General features: G+C 41.0%; 1 protein-coding gene across 1 annotated transcript in view; it reads right to left on the bottom strand.

The window, feature by feature from the left end:
* Nucleotides 1-806: 806 nt before the first annotated feature.
* The window catches only part of TNKS (tankyrase), a 129,769-nt gene continuing 109,884 nt past the window's right edge, over nucleotides 807-20,691 (bottom strand). The window contains exons 17-27 of the mRNA XM_084204383.1: nucleotides 20,547-20,656; nucleotides 17,869-18,057; nucleotides 16,322-16,559; nucleotides 15,553-15,635; nucleotides 13,694-13,814; nucleotides 12,982-13,079; nucleotides 11,561-11,635; nucleotides 10,226-10,331; nucleotides 9,116-9,302; nucleotides 8,193-8,349; nucleotides 807-6,204 (exon numbers count right to left, since the gene is read on the bottom strand). Coding sequence (XP_084060509.1) covers nucleotides 6,118-6,204; nucleotides 8,193-8,349; nucleotides 9,116-9,302; nucleotides 10,226-10,331; nucleotides 11,561-11,635; nucleotides 12,982-13,079; nucleotides 13,694-13,814; nucleotides 15,553-15,635; nucleotides 16,322-16,559; nucleotides 17,869-18,057; nucleotides 20,547-20,656 — 1,451 coding nt within the window. The 3' untranslated portion in view covers nucleotides 807-6,117. The remainder of the gene's footprint in view (nucleotides 6,205-8,192; nucleotides 8,350-9,115; nucleotides 9,303-10,225; nucleotides 10,332-11,560; nucleotides 11,636-12,981; nucleotides 13,080-13,693; nucleotides 13,815-15,552; nucleotides 15,636-16,321; nucleotides 16,560-17,868; nucleotides 18,058-20,546; nucleotides 20,657-20,691) is intronic.

Genomic DNA, 20,691 nt, shown 5'->3' with positions numbered 1-20,691 from the left:
GAGTGGTGGCACAGGGCTGCCTGCACTCAACCTCAGCCCTGCCAGTGGCTGGGGAGATGAGGCAGGAGCTGGCAGGCACCTGCCAAGTCACCAGCTGAGCCTATTCCAGGGGGAGAGCAATCTCTGTGGTTGGGAAGTGGTTTGGAGGGAGAGATGTAGTCTGAAATGCCTCTTTACTTGCCTCTGTGGATCACTGGTTTCTAGAAAACTTAGGTCCAATCTCCTGTGGCTTTAAGATGAGAAAGAAGGTGTTGGGGCAGCAGTCTGGGCTGCTTTTGATTACTCTGTTCAGTTTCCTCTCCACCGCTCCCACTGCTGCTTTTCTTCCAAAAGAAGCAGAAGGGACATGGGTGGGCTGTAATGGAAGAGAGAAGCTGTGGGGTGGAGGACAGGCTGGCCCAGAGGTATCATTCATCCAGCATTTTCAAGCTTCTCCCACCTCATGACCAGCCTTTTTCCTGTGCTGAGTCTTGTTCACCTGTGCAACATTTCTGCAGCTTTTGGTCCAAGCCTTGAAAATGCCTCATCTTCAACCCACCTGGAGCCTTATTTCCCACCCTACCTCTGTCCTTCCCTCCAGCCCAGTCCAACACACAAGATGCCTGTGTGGCTGATGTACATATGTATGGTTTTGTTCTTTTTTTTTTTCTAGAAATTAACTTTTTATTTATTGCCTGAGGGAGGGAGAAAACATTGTTTGGAGAAAAATAAAAATAAAACTGTTTTCAACAGTTTGGCTGGAGCAAATTTGTCCTAAAACCAAGACAGAGCAGCAGGTTGTGCACACATTCCATTTTCACAGAGCAACTGTTAAAAATGTATTTATTGACTTTTAAACTATTACAAGTATTGCAGATCAGACATTTAGCCAAGCACACTTATAGATCAAACTCAGTTGTTACAGAGATGTTACCTAAAGTCCACCATGTAGGTAGGCTGAGAAACTGCCCATCATCTTCAACTTTGAGAGAGAAGGTAAAAGAAGAAATAAATAAATGACATCCCAGCTCCAAGTAATTGGCAACCAAGAGAGAAAAAATACAGGGCTAGTTATGAACAGAAGTTACACAAAAAAGGTCTAGAAATTCAACCCCCAGCTACATTGCCATCTGGGTTGCCAGAGAAAGCAATTAGGAATGACAAAGCACAAGCTCATGGGACCGCAGCACAGAAAATCCCCATTTCAATTTCCAAAGCTGAAGCAAGTTCTGCAGATGTTAAGAGTGTCAAAATTATCTTGTAATAACAGAGATTCTAATAATCTCCATTAATAATTAATGGGACCAGCACTAAAACTCGCCACCAACACATTCAGCAAGACCGATACATCAAAACCAGTCAGAAAATGGGACTTTACAGGCATATGTGTCAGTGTAATGGAAATGCACCTGCTTCCCATGTCCCCTACAGATTCCCAGGCTCATCACCTTGCTTCAGAGATTTAAACACACATACAGGGTTCCCCAATCCCCTGGGTTTCACATCTACTCTGAGTTCAGAGAGGTGGGAACACTTCTGTCCTGCCACTCTCAGAAAGACCAGGAGAACATGCTCTGGGACTGTGCCAAGCCACCACCTCTGATCACCAATGGATTCAAGCCTGTGGAGGTTCACAAGCCAGTTGCTACACGAGACAAGAACTGAGTATGTGCTTCCCCAGGTCTTCCCTATCCAGGCTGCAGCATAGCTTACAATGCTGCACAAATATTCAGCTTAACATACCTGAAGCATGCATTAGATGCACGTCCTCTTGGACTTCTGAGCTAGAGTTTCTGTAGCAAAGCAGCATGGAAACAGAGAAATCCCACTGAAAATAAATTCACATCTTTCCTGACATTCAGCTTCTGAGAATGATTAGCAATGTTCAAACTAATCTGTTTTGTGGCTGAACCCTTCCTTTTTACCCACCTTGAAAAATCCTGTTCAGGGCAATTTCTGTTAACAGTCCCATATGGAAATTGCAGGCAGTGCATGAACTGTGCAGAAACTGGTATCATTGCAGGGATGCAGGAGGCTTTTTTGAGATTTGCCACTGTCTTAAGTAGCTCTCACAGGCCATGCAGTGGCACAACATGCTTGCATCCCTCAGCACCTCACACATTTACAGGGAGCAGACACCTCCTCTAACCTAGAACAAACAGCAGAAGCAGCTGGTTTCCAGAGTCAAGAAAGTGCCTTTCTCGAGGAGCTACTCCCTTCCATATACCACATCCCTTTTCTGTGTCTGCTGGCCACCACAGCCAACAGTGCAGGACATTTTGCACGGTTTTCTCTCTGCTTCAGTGTAGAATTTTCTTTTGGGGTACTCCCATAACAAACAAGCAAAGTTTAAGTTTGCAGGCAAAATAAATTCCTGCTACATAATGCAGTGGGATTCAATTGCACCTCATGCAAACACTTGAAACAGAGGTTAGAAAACCAATAGTGACTGCAACATGGTGGAACTAGTATAAGAAGTTTGTAACAGTCTCTATGGAGCTGGGATCAAACACAACTGGTAAATAAAAATAAGAATGAAAAAATAAAATATACCTTATTAAGGTACTGTACTGTCTGCTTTTAATCCTAACAAAAGTTTTGTTGACAGCAATCAGAATGCAGTGTCACTCTGCACCAGGTATCTAAGTCATCAGTCTCATGGAAACAGTTTCAGCAATGGAGAGCAGAACTCTCCTTTGTTAGGTGGTGACTTCTTTCTGTTTCGCCTATTAAGGTCCTGTTGCGAAACTACACAGAAGTTTCAAAATGCTGCCTCAAAGGGACACTGACAAAGATCAACAGGCCTGAGAGACACATTGTCCCTTGTGCAGACACCAAGTTCTGTCTCCCTGGTGTCCCAAGCCTCTAAAAGCTTAGCCCAGTGTTCTTACGTCCTCAGCTCCTACTGTGCCTCCCACTGGTGATCCAATGCTGCAAAATGAGCATCCCCATATCAGGGGATTGCTCTTCTCAGGAGGTCAAAAACTTCATTTCTCAGGAGGCAGCACCTGCCTGGTTATGGGGTCACAGTATTTATAAGGTCCCACTGTAGTTAACTCGCCCAGCTGAAGCAGCAGCGTCTGTACCGTTAACAGCCTGCCAAAAGCACCACAACCACTGCCGGGTTTTTAACGGGTAACTTTGGTATTGATGGGCAGATCCTCACTTTGTTTTGAACTGTAAGAGCAGCTATGACAACAAACGCTACTCCTGCACAGGTGTCTACAACACACAGATGCATCATCAGGCCTGGGTACTCCTCTGTGTCTGGCCACAAACGGATATGAGATCACGTCATTACGAGACAAAAACCACTGCAAAATGATTTCCTCACACAGCACCTTTACTCTGCACAGAACATCAGAAACATTAACACTGGCAGTTCAAAGATACTGTAAAGTAGAATCACAGAATATGCTGAGTTGGAAGGGACTCATCAAGATCATTGAGTCTAACTCCTGGCTCTGCACAAGACAGCCCCAGGAGTCACACCATGTGCCTGAGAGTGTTGTCCAAAAGCTTTTCGAACTCTATCAGGCTTGGTGCTATGACAACTTCCCTGGGTGAAAATCCTTTCTCCTAATATCCAACCTAACTCTCCCTCCTAATCTCAGCTTCATGCTGTTTCCTCCAGTCTTGTTACCAGTCATAGGAGTGAAGATATTGGTACCTGCCCCTCCACTTCCTCTCCTGAGGATGTTGAAAACCCCAATGAGGTCTCCCCTCAGTCTCCTCCAGGTTATTTTTATCTTCTAGAAATGTCAGGCTGCAAAAGGAACCCAGACTAGCCATTAGTTCAACCAGCACATAGGAAACAACAAGCAAGAACAGCATCCGGTGTGGGCTCGGTGGGGTTTTCCTTTTTAGATTTGTTCTTGTTTATGAAAGACGTAAAGCTTTTAACTTTCACACCCACATTAACCATTTTGCTCACCTAAGCAGCACAGCTGTTTCACCATTTAAAACTATGTCTAACTGGGGATGGAGAGCAGCACTCGCTCTGGTCGCTATCTGAAACCCTAGAGCAGATAGCACATCCCCTCGCTCCGTTATTAACTAAATGAAAAACAAACCCCAAACTTAAATGGTGAATACAAAGCTTCAAAGCCTAGTGGTGATCTTTGCAATCCTCTAACACTATGAAACAAGTAGCCAAAATACAAGCACCCAATTTTATCAATGAAACTTGTTTAAAAGGACAACTAGGCTAGAGCCTGGCTGGGACTTCAAAGCTACATATTTAATCAGGTCACAAAATGAAGCGAGAACCATATATCCACTGTCAGCTCAAGAAAAGTAAGAGTTCAAGTTCTGTTGGAGTATTGCTATTTCTAAGGTTTCCTTTAGAGATATTACAAACAGATGATGTTCAGGTAGCCATATTGCATCACATGACTGATTTTACAGTGGGTGATATTTCTTGTGAGGATGACTTGCTTCAACATTAATGCCTTAACATTAAAAATAAAAGTGTTGTGTCTTAATGCTGAAAGTGAAATGCTCTTCAGGATTAAGTCTGTTTTATACAAACGTGTTAGCAAAATCCCACTTGTGGGGAGCATGGATATTTTTATGAACTAAGAGCACACTATTCTGTTGCTTTCTTGCTTTAAGGGGGATAAAACCTGAAAGCATGAACTAGATCATCAGATACTAAATAGTGCTGGTTGATAGAATAATGTACCACATGTTGTGTCCAAAGGAACATTTTTTTTCCTCCAGATGATACATAGTCAACACAGAAGCACATCTCCTGGTATTGGTTGTTAGGAAAAAAATTAACAGGTCTTGATCTTCAACCTTCTCTGAAACTGTAAAACACCACAAAAAAGAAACAGTTTCTACTTTTGTTAAATCCATATCCACCATGAGGGGGACTTTTGAAACTGTTTGATGCTGTGCTATGCAATGCTTAAAAATAACTTTCTCCTATCCAGCAAAATAAACCTGGGAATTTGGGAAGAAGGGTATTAAGTGAATAAATCCTAACTTTGTTCTCTGGTATACCTGCAAACAAATCTGCTTGCCAACTGATACTTTAAAATTTTGTTCTCATCAAAATGTAAAATCAATATTTAAAAAAATTATTACTTTTGTAAATCCCTTAAGCTCTTCAACTATGATGTCACACACAAAGATGTGACAGGAAACTGCTGCAATACACTCGCCCTTACCAGCCTGAAACCCATTTGCTGGGTCTCATCTTACAGAGGGACATGAACCAGATACACCCTCCTGTATGAAATCTTCTGACTTTTCACCTGCTTCTCCCAGCAAAACCATACCCTGCTGTCACTGGAGAACATTTCAAAAGCTGCATTGTACTTAACAGGAGCCTTCTAAAATGTTCTTTTAGAGATGCCAGCAGAGGGCATGGACCTGTTTAATGAAGTTCTTCTAAGCACAAGAGCTGGTTTTACCCTTGCAAATACTTCCCAGGACTTCCCCCAGAAAACTCACACAGACAAGGCAGCAAACTGACATCATTTGTTTCCACTCCAAAGTTACACTCACTCATGTTATCGTTTGTTCAGAGGTGTGCAAAAAAACCCCTATATTGAATAACTTGACCTAGCCCCTCCTCAGATGAAATTTATATTGCATTGCTAATGATTTTAGTCGACTTGACTTTGTGCAAAATATTTTCAAGAAAGTTCTGGCTCAACTTCAGAATACAAAAGGAGAATAAATAGGATCTCTTGAAAACAGGAAATGAATGGTGTATGCTGAAAAGAAAATTATGGGCTTAATGTAATTTATTGCAAATAAAATAACTAGAAAAGTAGTGTCTGAAATTTTAACATGTGAGATGGCAGCAATAAAGAATTCCATTTGCACAATAATGTTCCCAAGGTCTAGATCAAAACAATATTATTTTACACATCGGATCTGCAGAGACTAGGAGCCTGAGATATGTTATTAAAAGGCAGTCCCTTGTAAACTTTCCTCAAGAGGAACAGTAGCAGTTGAGTATGCAAGAGTTACTCATTATCATATTCATCAAGACAGCATTACTTTATAAAAGACATACAGCTTATTTCCAGGTTGTTAAGAATTTTATGTGATACTGATTTTCTGAAACATGTATCCATCCAGTCCAAGATTGAAGTCACATCCTTCTCCACTGCTCTGAAGCTACTAGGTCTTCTGTTCTGCTGCTGTTGCTGTCTGTGAGGGAGCTTCTGGTTTCACAATCTGGTACGTAATGAGATATTCTGGGTATGCCTGAAAGTAAAATAAGAAAAAAAAAAAACTGGTTTATGCAAGGGTAACTCAGCAAGTTCCAGTTTTTGCACTAAACAGTAGCCAGGAAGGACAGCGCAAGAACCAGCTCTGTTCACAGCATGCAAGAAAAAGTGGCTATTTCAAACCTAGCCAGCACTATGTGGAACTGCTGGATGTACTTAACACCTTGGTTAATACACAAAGAGAAAGATGTTTCTTCCACACAGTCAGGGCAGAACTTGTGTGCAACAGGAATTCAGAGTTACTCTCCTTGTTAGCTAATCCTACAAATCAGACAGTGCCTGTTAAGTTACTCAAAAATCTTGCACGACTGATAAAGTCTGACCTCAAAAGGAACAATAGCTTGCAATGTAACCTGCAAAGGCCTTTACTGGCAGTAAAAATACTTGGCCCACCCAAAGCACATGACTCAGTAAGTCATCTGTCCATCTGTCCAGTGTTTCCTGGAGACAGCTGGTAGCCAGTTCAGTCCCAGAACAAAGCTAGACTTGATGGAGGGCAGGGCCCCATTCGGAGGAACCTCAACAGATGAGATGAGACTGGGCCTACAGGAGCCTCATGGAATCCAGCAAGGGCAAAGGAACCTGAGATGAATTCCTTGTAACACTGCAGGATGAGAAGCTACTCAGCTGAAAAGGTGATGGGAGACAGCAAGCTAAAGCTGAATCAGTAGTGTGTCCTGGCAGCAGTAAAGGCTACGAGCATCCTGTGGTAAATCAACAGGTGTAGCAGCAACTGCTGTTTATTCAGTACTCCCTTGACCACATCTAGAAAACCACACACAACTTCTAGGTTCTACAATACAAGAAAGATGCCAACAAGCTGAAGCCAAGTTCAGCAAAGGACCAATAAGATAATCAGGGGCAGAGAGCACAGGATAAAGAAGATGCTGAGAGAGAGATGGGCTTGTTTGATCAAAGAGAAAGCTTTGTGAGACCATAATTGTCACCCTATTATAGAAGGTCACCTGGTCAGGCACAATCTGTGCTTACTTAAGCTGTGCTGGTTGTCTTGAATCACCTCCTGGTCTTGCATGTGCCTTCCGCAGGGATCCGTTCCAAGATCTTCCCAGCTACAGAGGTGAGAGTCACCTATCTGTAGTTCCCTTGTGTCTACTTTTCTGCCCTTTTAAAAAATCCAAGTGATGTCTCCCTTTTTCCATTCATTGGGGTCCTTGTCTGACTGCCATGACTTTTCAAATATCACAGAACTACTAAATATTCTGAGTTGGAAGGAACCTGCAAGGACACCACCAAGTCCAACTTTTAAGTGAATGGCCTATACAGGGATCAAACCCATAATCTTGGGATTATTAGTAGCATGCTCCAACCAACCAAGGTTATCTCAAGGTGTGATGGAGAGTGGCTTGGCAACACCATCAGCCAGCTCCCTCAGGACTGGGGATGTCTGTCATCACAAATTTGTGGTTATTCAGTTTGATCAGGTGATCTGGGAGCCACCCATGGTAGTAAGCAAAACAATTCTAAGGAGTCAAGGTCTAGCTGAATTATTCAGATTAAGAATCAACTTTTGAAGACTCCTGTGCTATTCCAGCTGCCATTTAAGAGTAGTCTCTGCCATTGCTGGGAATCTACAGGCAAAAAGCCCAGAATCCTCAAGATGTACTGGAGCCCCAAAAATGCATGTGACCTTGATGCTGCAGTAATGCCACTAAAACAGAAAGACAGCTTACTGAGAGAAGCTACAATTCTTAACAGACTCCATCAGTGCTGCATAGAGGAAATTAGGCAAATCTTCATGGCATAAATCAGAGCAGATCAGTGGACAGGAGTAGCATTTGCTGTCTAGATACAGTTCACTGTTTATTTCCCCATTTAAATGAAAGAAAACCCAACAACCTAATCAGCAGCATTATCACAGCACACTTGGTCTGGAAAGCAGGCAGAGCCCATCTCCAGCTCCAGGCTCTGTCCTTGCATGAAGGCAGTCCCTGCTACCCCACGTACCTGCTCCCCTCTGTAGATGACATACTCGGCGTAGGCAAGACCATTCACGCTTGGCCTGCCGATAACGGAATGGTGCCCCGGAGGAGCGTGAGCCATTTTCATTGTGCTGAACTGAAGAAAGGATTTGCCAAGGGTCACTCTACAGAAGAGCATTTGTCTAAAACGAAAAAAAGAGAGTATCATTTTCAAATATCTTACTAGGAGGTGTATGCTTCCAGAAGGACTTGAGTCTTTTGAGTTTATTTCATTACAATTAATTTCTCATGGCTGTTTAGAGGAACACCTAAGAAACCAGTTCTAAAGACTGTATAAAACTTGTCAGAAAAATCTTTCATGACACTCAGAAGGGAAAACACACAGTTTGTTTAGCCCTCACATGGAAGCCTGTTCTAGTTCATTTTATATAAAGCTGTTGAAAGAAGCTCAAACTCTCTGTGTTCCTATCAGCAGGGCATGGACAGGTGTCAAAGTGTGAGAAACACACTGATCCACTCCAGGATAAAACAAAGCTGCAATTATGTCCTGTTCCAAAATTATCTACCTCCAATATTATCTGATCCACAGTACCACACTGTACTGCTGACCACCACTTTGCACTGCAGCTTTGTCCTGAGAGTGCCTGGAGTTTAATTGCTATTTTCCCCTGACTCTTCATTTTCAAACTTGCTGTTTCAAGCCTCTTTCCTGAGCCACTGCTCACTTTGATTTATACTCACTGCATGCTTAGATGTAATTTTTGACCTTCCTGTGGGACTTGCTGCATTTATATTCCTTTTTGCTCAATCTTAACAAATGGAAAACAGCATTTTTCCTGCCACGACCAAGCACAAGTGGCCATTCTTTGCCTGCATGTCACCCTGAGCCAGGATCATAAAAACCAGGACAGGCAGAATTATGTGTGGGGAACTCTGCTGGATTCCTACCTGTGGCAGATGTAACAGGACCTGTCTTTGTGTGTGGGACAGCCAGTTCCTCCCCCTATTCCGTACACATATTGGTTGCTTTTTGAGGAGTTCTCAGCGAAGTAAATTCCAGCTCCAAACATTCCTCCAATGTATGCATGCCTTTCATCAAATCCTTTGTGAATGATAGCATTAATAAAAGGAGACCCTAGAACAGTGACACAGAAAGACACATACTTGTTAAGTTGTATGGTAATACAACACTCAATGTCAAGAGGCGTTTATCTGCCTCAAATAGACCATTAAATACCAGAAAGTGTGCTCAGTCAGCTGGAAGGGGGCGATACCCAGCAGGATGCAGTGATGTGTGGGATTTATCATTACATACCAAAATCCCACGTGTGACTCATTTCTTACTCATTTCACAGATCTCATTAAATGGCTTTCCCCCCACTCACATTTCAGTGCAATTTATCTTGTCAATGCACACCCTCTCCAGGAGTCAGTACTGCTTAAGGTGGGGCAAGGTGTCAGGACAATCATACCCAAAACCAATTTCCTATACAGAATCACAGAAGAATCTAGGACAGAAGGACCTTCAGGCAAGCGTCATTTGCAGGCATTTCTTGAGAAATCTTGCTGAAACTCATGGTTGGTTTTGATTCCTTTCCCTGATGCTTGCCTAAAGCACCAGGGTAAAACACTTTTATTGTGTGCTGCTCCCCTCATTTAGAAGACACCATGTCTTTCTCACAGCAATGTAACATCATCCCAGCAGCTTTACTGGAAATGACTAAGATACAGCTTAGCAAAAAACCTTCCTCTTTCTTAAGAAACCAAAACATAATAAAAGTATTTCTTATCTAGAGTAGCTTTTTGGATTGCAATTACTACACAGAGTAACTCCACCACCCCCACACCCCCAATGCACCCCCTGCATTTCTTGCAATTACTACACAGAGTAACTCCACCACCCCCACACCCCCAATGCACCCCCTGCATTTCTAGTGTAGAAACACAATTACTTGCATAGGATGGTGACACAGCAACAGTAACATTGCCTGTGGGTCTTTGCAGGGTTTGGGTTTTTTGTTAAATACCAATACATACAAAGAGACACTACTTCCTTACCATGAAATAACATGCGCTCGTTGTGATGATTATGATTCTCCTCTGACACCTCCTTCTGTCTGTGACAGAATCTCTCCCGCAACTTCTTGTTCACTACCTTCTGAATCTGCAGCAGAACAACAGACCCAACCATGCTGTTACCATAACATTTCAATCTCTCAAATGTATTTGAATTGCAATTGAAATGAAATCTAGTTTCAGAGTTCACATTAATTTGACAGGGAAACTGACGGAAGACACATGAATGCTGTGAAGAAACCCCACGGCTATTCCACACGCAAGGCTGAAGTCTCTCCAACAACTCTGTAGCCCAAACCTACAAACAGTTGAAACTACTGTGAAACTGCAGTCCAAGTCCTCATGTTTAAAGACAACTTTCAGGCTTCTTCTCACAGAGCCTTCAATACCACAAAGAACTATAAACTGAAACCCCTTGCTGCTCTGCTTTGAACTCTGTTGACCAATCTTGTCTAGCTCTTTAAAACTTGCTATCTAGTTTAGGTTTGTTTTTTATTAAAAGAACCAACTTTTGGTTCTTTTCATAAAAAATAATGAGATGTGCTATTTAATCTATCCATATAATTCCAGCCACATGCTCTTAATACCACTGAGGTTTCTGTAAAGGACTTCACCATTGGTTGAGAGTAGGATGGAAGAAGAGTTTACTTCACGACACATGATCTACTGGATCAAGTTGCAAAGGCTCTGCACAGGCTTACTTCTCAAAGAGATAGGCAGCACAGGTTTGCTGAAGCTCAGAAACCAATTCTATTCTGATTCCCTCTATTTCCTTCTCCCCAGAAAAAGAAACCAGGAAGTATGCCTTCCCTCAGAAAGACAACACTATTTTCTAGAATACCATGGCTTGGAAAATGCATTTTTCTAGTTGGCAAGGGCAAAGGAGGTGGTATCAAGCTGGAAAGTTGCACAGGGAGACAGAAATTTCTTATTAGAAGTCATGATCATCCTTTCATACACTTATACCCCAAATCTCCTTTAAAATGGCAAGAAAAGACTATGCTGAGAAAAAAGATAAATCTGTGTTGCAAGGGTCAAAAACAGAAGTTATAGGCCTCTGAAATTCAGTCAGGTTCTTCACCACCTCAGTCTTCAACATCAGTCCTTCAGACTCCTTTAGGAGCCCAAGTGGACACTTCTCCCTCATTCCCTGTGCAGAGCTTGCATTCATTTTAGCACTTGCATTAACTCTGTTTCTGATTATCATTTCAACAAAGAACTTTAAATATAAAGGGGCAAACCATTGAACTGATTCTGCCTGCTGGTATAAATACTAACATACTTTACCACAGAAAACTGAGAGGTTTTGAAACTTACCCTGATGACATTGTATCTGTTGAAGATCCCACCAGCATTTCCACCATCCCGATGCTCCCGGATTGTACTTTGCATCTACATAAAAACCCAAAACTGAGTGCTCAGCACATAAAGTATCCATGCAATGTCTCAGTATATCACTAGCAACAACAGACAGCTTTGATGGAAAATGAATTAAAAGTTGTAAAAAAAAAAAAAACAAACAGAAAACAACCAAAAACCCCCTCTATTTTAAACTGAGATATACCCTAATTTCTCAAGCACCCAATTATGCAATTATCCAATCTTGTAATAAAAATCCACATAAGAAAAATAGAATAATGGTACTTGCTATTAAAATGATATACAACTAGAAAACCTTCTTTAAATTGGAAAAAAACCCTATATTTGAGAATGAATATACAAAAATATCACTTCATAGTAATAACAAATGGGATTTTAATAAGTTTAGTTTGCATTTCTTAGCATTAGGGAAATAACTGCACTGTAAATTCTCCTATGTCATTAGAAAAGCATTTCTGATTTACTCAGAAATAGTTTCATTGTGTCTTTTAGAGAAGTATTTATAGCTACAGCAACAATATTTTGTAACAGTTCAAATAAATATTCCAATTTACTATGGCAGACAAGTGACCCTTTCTTTCAGAAAAGTTTATAAAAAAGATCTGCACAAACTCCAGTTTATGAAGTTACTAATAAAAAAATATGCCCATCTAAGCTGGCAGCAATCCTGACCATCTTTAAATGACTCCAAACACTTCTGAGCTATAGTGTACGAGCATGACACAAATAGCAAATTCACAGTAAAATGGAGTTTCTACCAAACACAACTCTTCAGGAAGTCCCTCTTCTGTTATGATTTTTGCTTTCAAAATGGTGTGTGTCTGGAGTTTACTTAAATAAAAGAGCATGTGTGTGTGGGAGGCAAAATTACAGTCAATTCTCAATTGTCCAAGAGCTGTTTATCTGGGTTACAGATTAACCAAGCCACTGAGACAAGAGAAAACAAGCTGGTTCACAGAAAATGCTTACAGAATTGCAAGGCCTTGATGCCTTGGTTTTACACACAGCTTTTAATTCTCACAGGTCTACCTATCTACAGAAAGCTGTGCAAATCCTCCCTAGGAGACAATACCCAAGACAAGATCCAAAACACAACAAAAAAATAAAACTGGAATAATGTGAAGTGAGCAGAGACCACTTATTAAAAAAACTGGCAGGACACAGCAAAGTAATTTCTATCATTGTTCTATACAAAAGGACTAATGAAGAACCCTAAACTTCATATCAGAAGTATGCAATTCATACACCACAGGCTATTTTAGCACTTTCAACACGTATTGCACACTTTAGCTCTGACAGGTTATCAGTGGAAAGAAAAATATACAGCCCTGAAGCATTAAGAAAGGGACTTGGATTACCTCCTCTTCTACAGACTGATACTCCTTATCATCAGGAGCAAGGTCAAGGAGAATGGTCCCCTGACTCACACAGTGGAAAGTCAAATAAGGATTGGTACCTGCAAAGAGAAGGAATAAAAAGGAGCAAAAATCAACAGGAAAAACCAATACTGTCTCTATTTGTATCCATCATCACCATTATTCTTCTTAAACAACCCCAGAACAGGAAATGCAAAATAAACACAAGGCATAAGCATAAGCACAACCTCAAAAAAAATAAAAGTGCCTTCTTTAGCAACAGAGGCTTTAAAAAAGAGAAGAAAAATGCATGTGAGACATAATTGCCCTTTATTGCTTCCTCTTTCCATAGAAACGTGGGGTAGCTAAAACCCTATCAGGCCTATCCTTCAGGGTATAAATGGCCTGTGGGTAGGTATGGAGGGCAAATCATATCCAAAAGCTCCTCCCTGGGTGAAACAGGGTCCTGAGAAATGGGAACAGCTTCCAAAGCTGCCTCAGGGGTATCCATTCTCTGAAAGGGTAAGTGCTCACTTGGTCTGGTATCTTCTTAATATATTCTTTAGCTATCACAACCCACTCAGCCACCATGTCTACAGCAAACACAATTTTCTGACATTCAGATTCTTTCAAGTCTGGTGGCAACACCTACATTTAGAGAAAGTGACTTATGGGAGCCTTATGGGAGACTAGCCAGTAAAAGTGCCATATTTACCTTGCTGACCTCCTAGAAGTCTCTCCACACCCTTTATTAATTTGTGGCGATGTCCATATGCATTGATCCCAATTTCTTTAAGTTCCTCATGCCCCATGTCAGCCAACACATCCAAGGTTATCTGGAAAGGTGAAAGACCACAAAAATCAAACCTGGCCTGACTTTCAAGGCTGGAGACCTATTGCTTCAGAAATTGGAAAGTATCCATGGTGCAACCAAAAGCATAAAGGTAGATAATGTTTTGCTTCACTTCTACTTGCTGCCACCTTCTGGCAAACCTGTCCCTATCACAGGACCATACCCAGCTGCTTCAGCCTGAAGTTGTGCAAAACTTTCACTTCTCTCACACCAATTAACAAGAGCTGCCTCTCGAAGAAGGTTCTCACAAACATTTTTACTTAGGTAGAAGGGGGATGCACTGAAATGCTGGCACAAATATAGGAGTGCTTTTGAAGCATTCAATGTTTCACAGCATTGTACAATTCATTACTTTCACTACACAGGCAGAAATTAATATTCTACAACCTTACTAATAATGAGCCAAGGTGAAAGAGTGTACATGAAGGTAGTGCTTGGAAAAGCAGCTTAAAAGAATAAGCCTAAAGAAGATGAACTTGTTTTTTCTACAAAGAAACTTACAAGAAGAGCTTGATGATTTCAAAATGATGAATATATTGAATCCGATTTGCATTGTTAAATCTTATTAGCAGGGGAAGCTCTTAACAGGTTAGGAGTCAAAGAAGCAAAAGTAGAACAAGACCAGCTAGGCAACAGGAAGGTGTGAAAAACAGTAATAAAACCTGAGAAGTGCATAGGTTGGTTTGAGGTTGGTTTCCTTCTGAACAAAAGGAGTTCCAAACTAAAGAGAAGAGCTTATGCTTCATGTATCAGAAGGGGAAAAGTTCTCTGGCATTTTATCTTCGAACATTTTATAGAAACAGCTGGAACTGTAAACAACACATTACATTTCAAACCTTTGTTTCCTGATTCCTCAATAAAAGATTAGCAGCAGAGGCCAGAGGGAAAAATAATCATCAAACCAGTCTCTTGCACTTGTACCTTTCCCTTCCACATGTACATGCATCTCAGTCATGTAAACAGATCTATTTAACTGCAACATGCTAAATTTAATAAATGGTACATAAAAGGAATCTACAAGTACATTACAGGTACTTCTGCTGTAGAACGTGATGAATGCTTGAGAAATTTACATTAGTTGTACCCTTTTCATATATTGTGAATTACTGATAAATCTGCAGGTTTTATTCCCCTATTTCTCGATGACTTTTGAAAGTTAGCCTGGCTAAACCCAGTTAATGCCGTGGTCCTAACCTAATAGGAAATGTAGCTTCTGCATGCTGTAGTGTGACTACTCCCATGCTAAGTTTTTATTTCAGCATACAGTCAAAGTGGGGGTTTCCCAGATCTAACCAAAGTATCACATGTAGCACTACAGGTGGTGAAAGGCTTGTTTGGCTGTCAAGACTGCTGAAGGACAAATGCAGGTGACATTTGAACCTAACTTAGTTATAGTCATCACGTTCAAAGTTCACAAGGTTCAAAATAACTCTCAGAATACAAGCCAAATTGGCAGTCACTGTGTATGTGTAAGTGAAAGCTACTTGACACCCGAATCCAACAGGAAAAGATATTTTCATAGGTTTTGCAACTTCACCATATTGTATCTGGCAATTCATTTGCAGAAAACTGAAAGAAAATTGAGCACGCTTGTTTTTCTGTAGATGTGAAGTGAGGGATTTTTCCCTCCCTTTTTCAATTAGAAAATGAAAATGTCACTCAAATTTATTACATTAGTTTATCTCCTAAACACAGAAATAGAGATGAGGCTTGGCACTTACCTGTTCTGTCTCAAAGATGTCCCGAAGGTGCTCAAGACCCAGGCTTTTTAGGAACTGGGTAATGTTCATATCAAGACCAGAAACTGTAAGAGAAGAAACAAGTCTTTACATACTATATATCTGAAGTAACAAAAACCAAACCAACCTCCTTAAAAAAAAATCAAGCAATACCACCGATTCTCTTAAATTCCAAACTCTGATTCTTTTTATAATCAATTTGTCTATGTCTGTAATAAACAATCTACTTCCATTGTGTCAAAGCTCTGTGCAAAGCTCATCACTGTTCCCTCTTCAGAATCAACTAATAAAAGCACAAACCATCTGTGACAAATACAGGCTCATACTGCAAAGAGAAGGAAAAGAAGGGTGGGTATATTTTTGCTATGTGACCCCCTTAGATTCTGACTTCAAGCATGGACTCCAGATAGTAATCAAAGGGTTTAAAAAACCTTGGTAAAATCCCCAGCCATCACAATCTTAACTTCTTCATCAAAATAATTCTCACTGGATTTTCTTTATGAAGTCAATGAACATCTGGGCACCTAATCAGATCTGCATTTGTAGTCAGACCTAATGACTGATAGCCAACACAGATGAACAGTTACATTGAACAGTTAACAAGCATCAGACACTTTAAAACACTGATAACAGCTCAAACTGCACAGTATTTTCTGGCTAGTCAGAAATGCTTTTCAGATAAACCAAGGCCTATTTTGATACTAAACTACTGTACTTCTGGCAATGTAATCTTGTCCAGCAGCAAATGCACCTTCTCCTTCCTTCCTGTCAGTTCCTGCTGCTCCATCCCCAGCATTTGATGCCCCTCCTACAGCCAGTTCTGCCAGTGGCCCCGTGAGGTTATCGATGCTGCTGGCAGCACTCAGGCAGGACGGTGTAGATGCTGGCGAGATCACAGAGGCACTGACAACAGTGGCCTGAGGCTTGAAGCAAGTAGGCAAAGCTTCTGGAGGCATTGCATCTATCAGAAGAGCTCGGATATCATCAGCCTGAAAAACAGAAAGAACACCCACGGACATGAGCTCCTACTGTCACAAATCACTGATCTCTGGAAAGAATTTTTAATTATTTTATTTGATTGTTCTGGTCCCCCTTAGAAAGAAAACTGCTAGCTTCTGTTACAGGGGAATTCACAGTTGCAAGAACATTTTGATTCACCACTCAAGACATAGGTGCATCAAGTTTTCCCCATTTCTAAGGGTGTATAAGAAGCTACACCTAATTTTTTTTTGGCAGAATGGCTTTATAAGCGCTAAAGCCAGGGCAACTTTATTTGAAATCCTTCAGAATCTAGGACAGGAAATGCCACTTCTTAATTTCTCTGTCAGGCTCAACTTCAGGTACACTGGAATAAGGTTTCAGTGGAAAGACTACCACTATGCCTTTGCTATAATCACATCTCTTGGGTTAGAATAGAAAAAAAAAAAAAGGACAGGAGCTCAGGAGAAGTATGATCTTAGTCAACAGCTGGATATAGCCTTTATTGACTAAATTAAGCAGCACCCTCATCTTCAAGATTTTCCTCCTTAAAAATTCTTGTAGAACATGATTTAGACACCCTTCTTTTCCCTCAGAGAAATCAAATAATTTTCATATCCTTCATCACAAAGAAAGTTTTCTAGAGCTCAGATTACTCTGGAGGACATTTCCTGAACTCTCCATAAATAAATCAATAACCCAAAAAGATACTTGCACTGAGACCAGACACAGCATCCAATTTGGTTGCATTATCTATTCCATCAAGACTGTTTAAGCTGGGGCACACATGTTCATAAAACCTTATTAGGCTTTTAAACCATTTAAAAGAAAGTTTACAGAAGCCAGTTTTAGAAGAAGTTTGATAGCCACCTACAAATTTTAGAGGTAGAATGAATTCTTTGGAATATTCTTTTGGAGTTAATTTTTTAAAAAGGAACTGAGGTAATATGGAAACACTGAGCACAACAATCCACCAAATGTTCCCATTCCTCTAAAGGTCCATCTGGTGTTCCTCCTAGGTTCAAAGAAATAATCACCAACATCATCAGAGACATTTCAGTGAGTTTTATTTCTGAGAATGAGGAGATTGATCCCAGGAGAAGCAAACCTTAAATCACAAGCCATGCTAAGATTTCAGCCAAAGGAAAATGCCTGGTCCCATGGATAAAAAGCCACAAAGAGGCACCCAGGAGATGCCCTTCTCTCTCCACCTCAGCACAATGGAAGCTGAGGACTGCTGATGCCATGGAGCCATAGAAATAAATTTAATATGCAGAGTACCCCTCCAGAGCAGCCTGTGGCTGGCTAACATGAACTTACTGTTGCCAGGTCTAGTGGTGTCTGACCCTCTTGGTTCTTCATGGTTGGATCTGCTCCATGAGCTAACAGCAGAGCACAGAGCTGTGTCCTTCCTTTTTGTGCAGCTTCATGCAAAGGTGTAAATGCCCATTTATCTGTTGCATTTACACATGTATTATATTTGATCAACAGTGCTGCTATGTCCACATGCTGGAAAACACAAGAACATCTGAATCAACATGACACTGGTAAAACATACGCTCCTTATTTTATGCTGGAGGTAATGGTGCCTAGAGACTCTTGTGGTTTCCCTTGCCTGTAACTCATCCTGCTTCCTGTGTCACAGGAGCAGCACACTTCTCCAGATACCAATTCATACTGCAACTCCACAGTCATCTCTGTCTGTGCACTACCAGACCATTCACCAGCACAGAAGACTTGGGATCAGGCACAGAAGCAGATTTCTGTCAAATCACCCCAAGTACATGGCATGAAGTTTGTGCCAGCTGCAGGAGCAGACACGATTAACCCTGCATAACAAAATTATTTGTGGACAAATTTGAACTGGTGGATTTACTGGGCTGCAACTTTTGTGACACAATACTAGAAGCTCTGAAGATCAATGTGTTGTGCTACTGAGCCACCCCTGTGTGTACACAGAAGTCTTTGTTGTACTTTCTTTCTTGCAAGACTTTGAACTGATCTGTGGCATCACAGATCTGTTCTACCTTCACTCATACTTTATGAGAGCTATAATTGATAAAATGTATTATGAGTGTCACAAGGAAGAGCTGTTTTACATGGGTTATAAAAGTAATGAACTTATAACCCCATGCTTTCATCAATATACTGTCCTTGAAGTCTCCCAAGTACAAAATAAGAGAAAACTGACAAATGAAATTTTTGCCTGCCTCTAACCAGTAGATCCTTCTTGTGCAAGACAGCAAAGAAAAAAAGCAGGTAGTCAAAATGAATGGGTGGGAGCATGAAACACTGTAAGCAGAGGCACAAAGAATTGCCAATGGATTTCCTTTTTCCCTTCAATGGCAATTAAATGACTCTTTGCAGTGCTCATAAAACAGCTTGGTCTCTGAACAAGTGTGGTTTGAAAATACTGCCAACTTTATTTTTCCTCTATGCCAAACTTTTAAAGCAATTACTGTTCCTGTGATTTTTCTGTCACAGAAAGCCCAATTGAGGGACACACAGCATGAAGTACTGGGTGGGAGAACTGAAGAAACTTTGTGAGGAAAAGGCAGAGCTTGTGAATCTTGCCAGCTATGAACTTGTGAAACCATTACTCCTCTCCTCTCTACCTCCCATCTGAAGGCTGATGACAGCTCAGAGAGAAGTGTGGGATGCTAGGAAAGGTAAAAAGCAACTCTTAACTAAATAAGCTGATAGAAAAGCACCAAACACTGCCTTTTTAATGTTTCCTAGAGGAAGCAGGGCAACCAGGTTAGATTGGCATTACGATTTTTAGAAATGATATTCCACTAAAACCAATCTCAGACATTTCTCTATGTCAATAATAAATGTTTTGGGTTTGTGTAAAGTGTGTGTTTTGTTTTCTCATGCCAAAGAAAAGAACAGTCTTTCCAACAGCATTTATCTCTAGATCTTAGCAACATCCTGGGAATTAATGCTTAAAGGCAGATGCTGATAAGCAATATTACTTAGTATTAGGACCCTGTAACATAAAAGAACTCTGCGCTGCTTTCTAATCTTTCACCAGGATTTGGGGCTTTTTGATCTTTGGGACACTGGGATGCCACAGAGATGTAAAGAACCAATACAAATGGCATAGACTGAGTTCCATTGATGCTCTTTTTAAAAACAAGGTGAACACTGCACTTTTTATTTCATTTGCCTTTAAACAAAAGCAATCATGGTTCTGTTAGGGTCATCTGTTCCAGATCTTGCTGTACTTGTGCCAGGGCCAGGTAAGTAACAGACAAAGATATCATGAGACCATCAAACCCAGTACTTCATTAGCTTCAGATCGTCTTACTGTAAGCACAGTGCTAGAAGTTTCTCAAGCACTGTCTCTGTACAATTATTTACAAGAGACTTCTTTCTGACCCAATCCACAACTAACAACTGCTTATAAGCAATCTATTAGGCATCTGTGCAACTGGGAAACATTTGCTTACTCCTGTATGGAGGAAAGAGGGCCTGCCTCATCTAAAATGGTTTGAATCTGTCACTGCAGCCCCTGCAGCAGATGGCTTGCCCTGGAGGACAACCACATTACAAACACAGTAGTCCTTCAACTCTAGCAATAGATTCCCACCAAACACCAGCTGTAACACACCTTCGTGTCCCTGTCATCAACTGCACATTATCCCCTGGTATTTTTCTCTTCCTTCCATCTAAGTCTTTCAGACACAACCTGAGGTCTTTTCTGTTTTGAATATCACCCTAAACTGTTCAATCCTGTGCATCTGTTTGCCTGCATAAAAGCTACATTGTAGTGATCTTTCCAAAATGCAGCATTTAACTGCTACAGTGCACCTGATTCTGTGTCCTGTTTAATGCATAGGACTGCAAATAGGACTCACAACAACAACTTAGCCCAACAAATTCTTCCTCAAAATCTGAACTGTGTTCACAGCAAAGCAGCTGCAAAATAACTGGTTTGGATATGACTTCAAGAAGTCCCTTGCTGTTCTACTCATGGCAAGACTGCCTGCACCTACCCCATAGGATGCTGCATTGTGTAGGGGAATTAATCCTCCTTTGTCCTGGGCATTAACATCAGCACCATGCTCAAGAAGGTATTCAGCTACTTCCAAATTGTTGTAACCAGCTGCAGAAAAAACACAGGAAAAGAAATTAGGTATT

This window comes from Fringilla coelebs (assembly GCF_963513975.1).
Source record: "Fringilla coelebs genome assembly, chromosome: 4".
In the NCBI taxonomy this organism is placed as follows: Eukaryota; Metazoa; Chordata; class Aves; order Passeriformes; family Fringillidae; genus Fringilla; species Fringilla coelebs.
The sequence above is the reverse complement of the archived record's forward strand: the minus strand, read 5'-3'. Positions and strand labels throughout refer to the sequence as shown.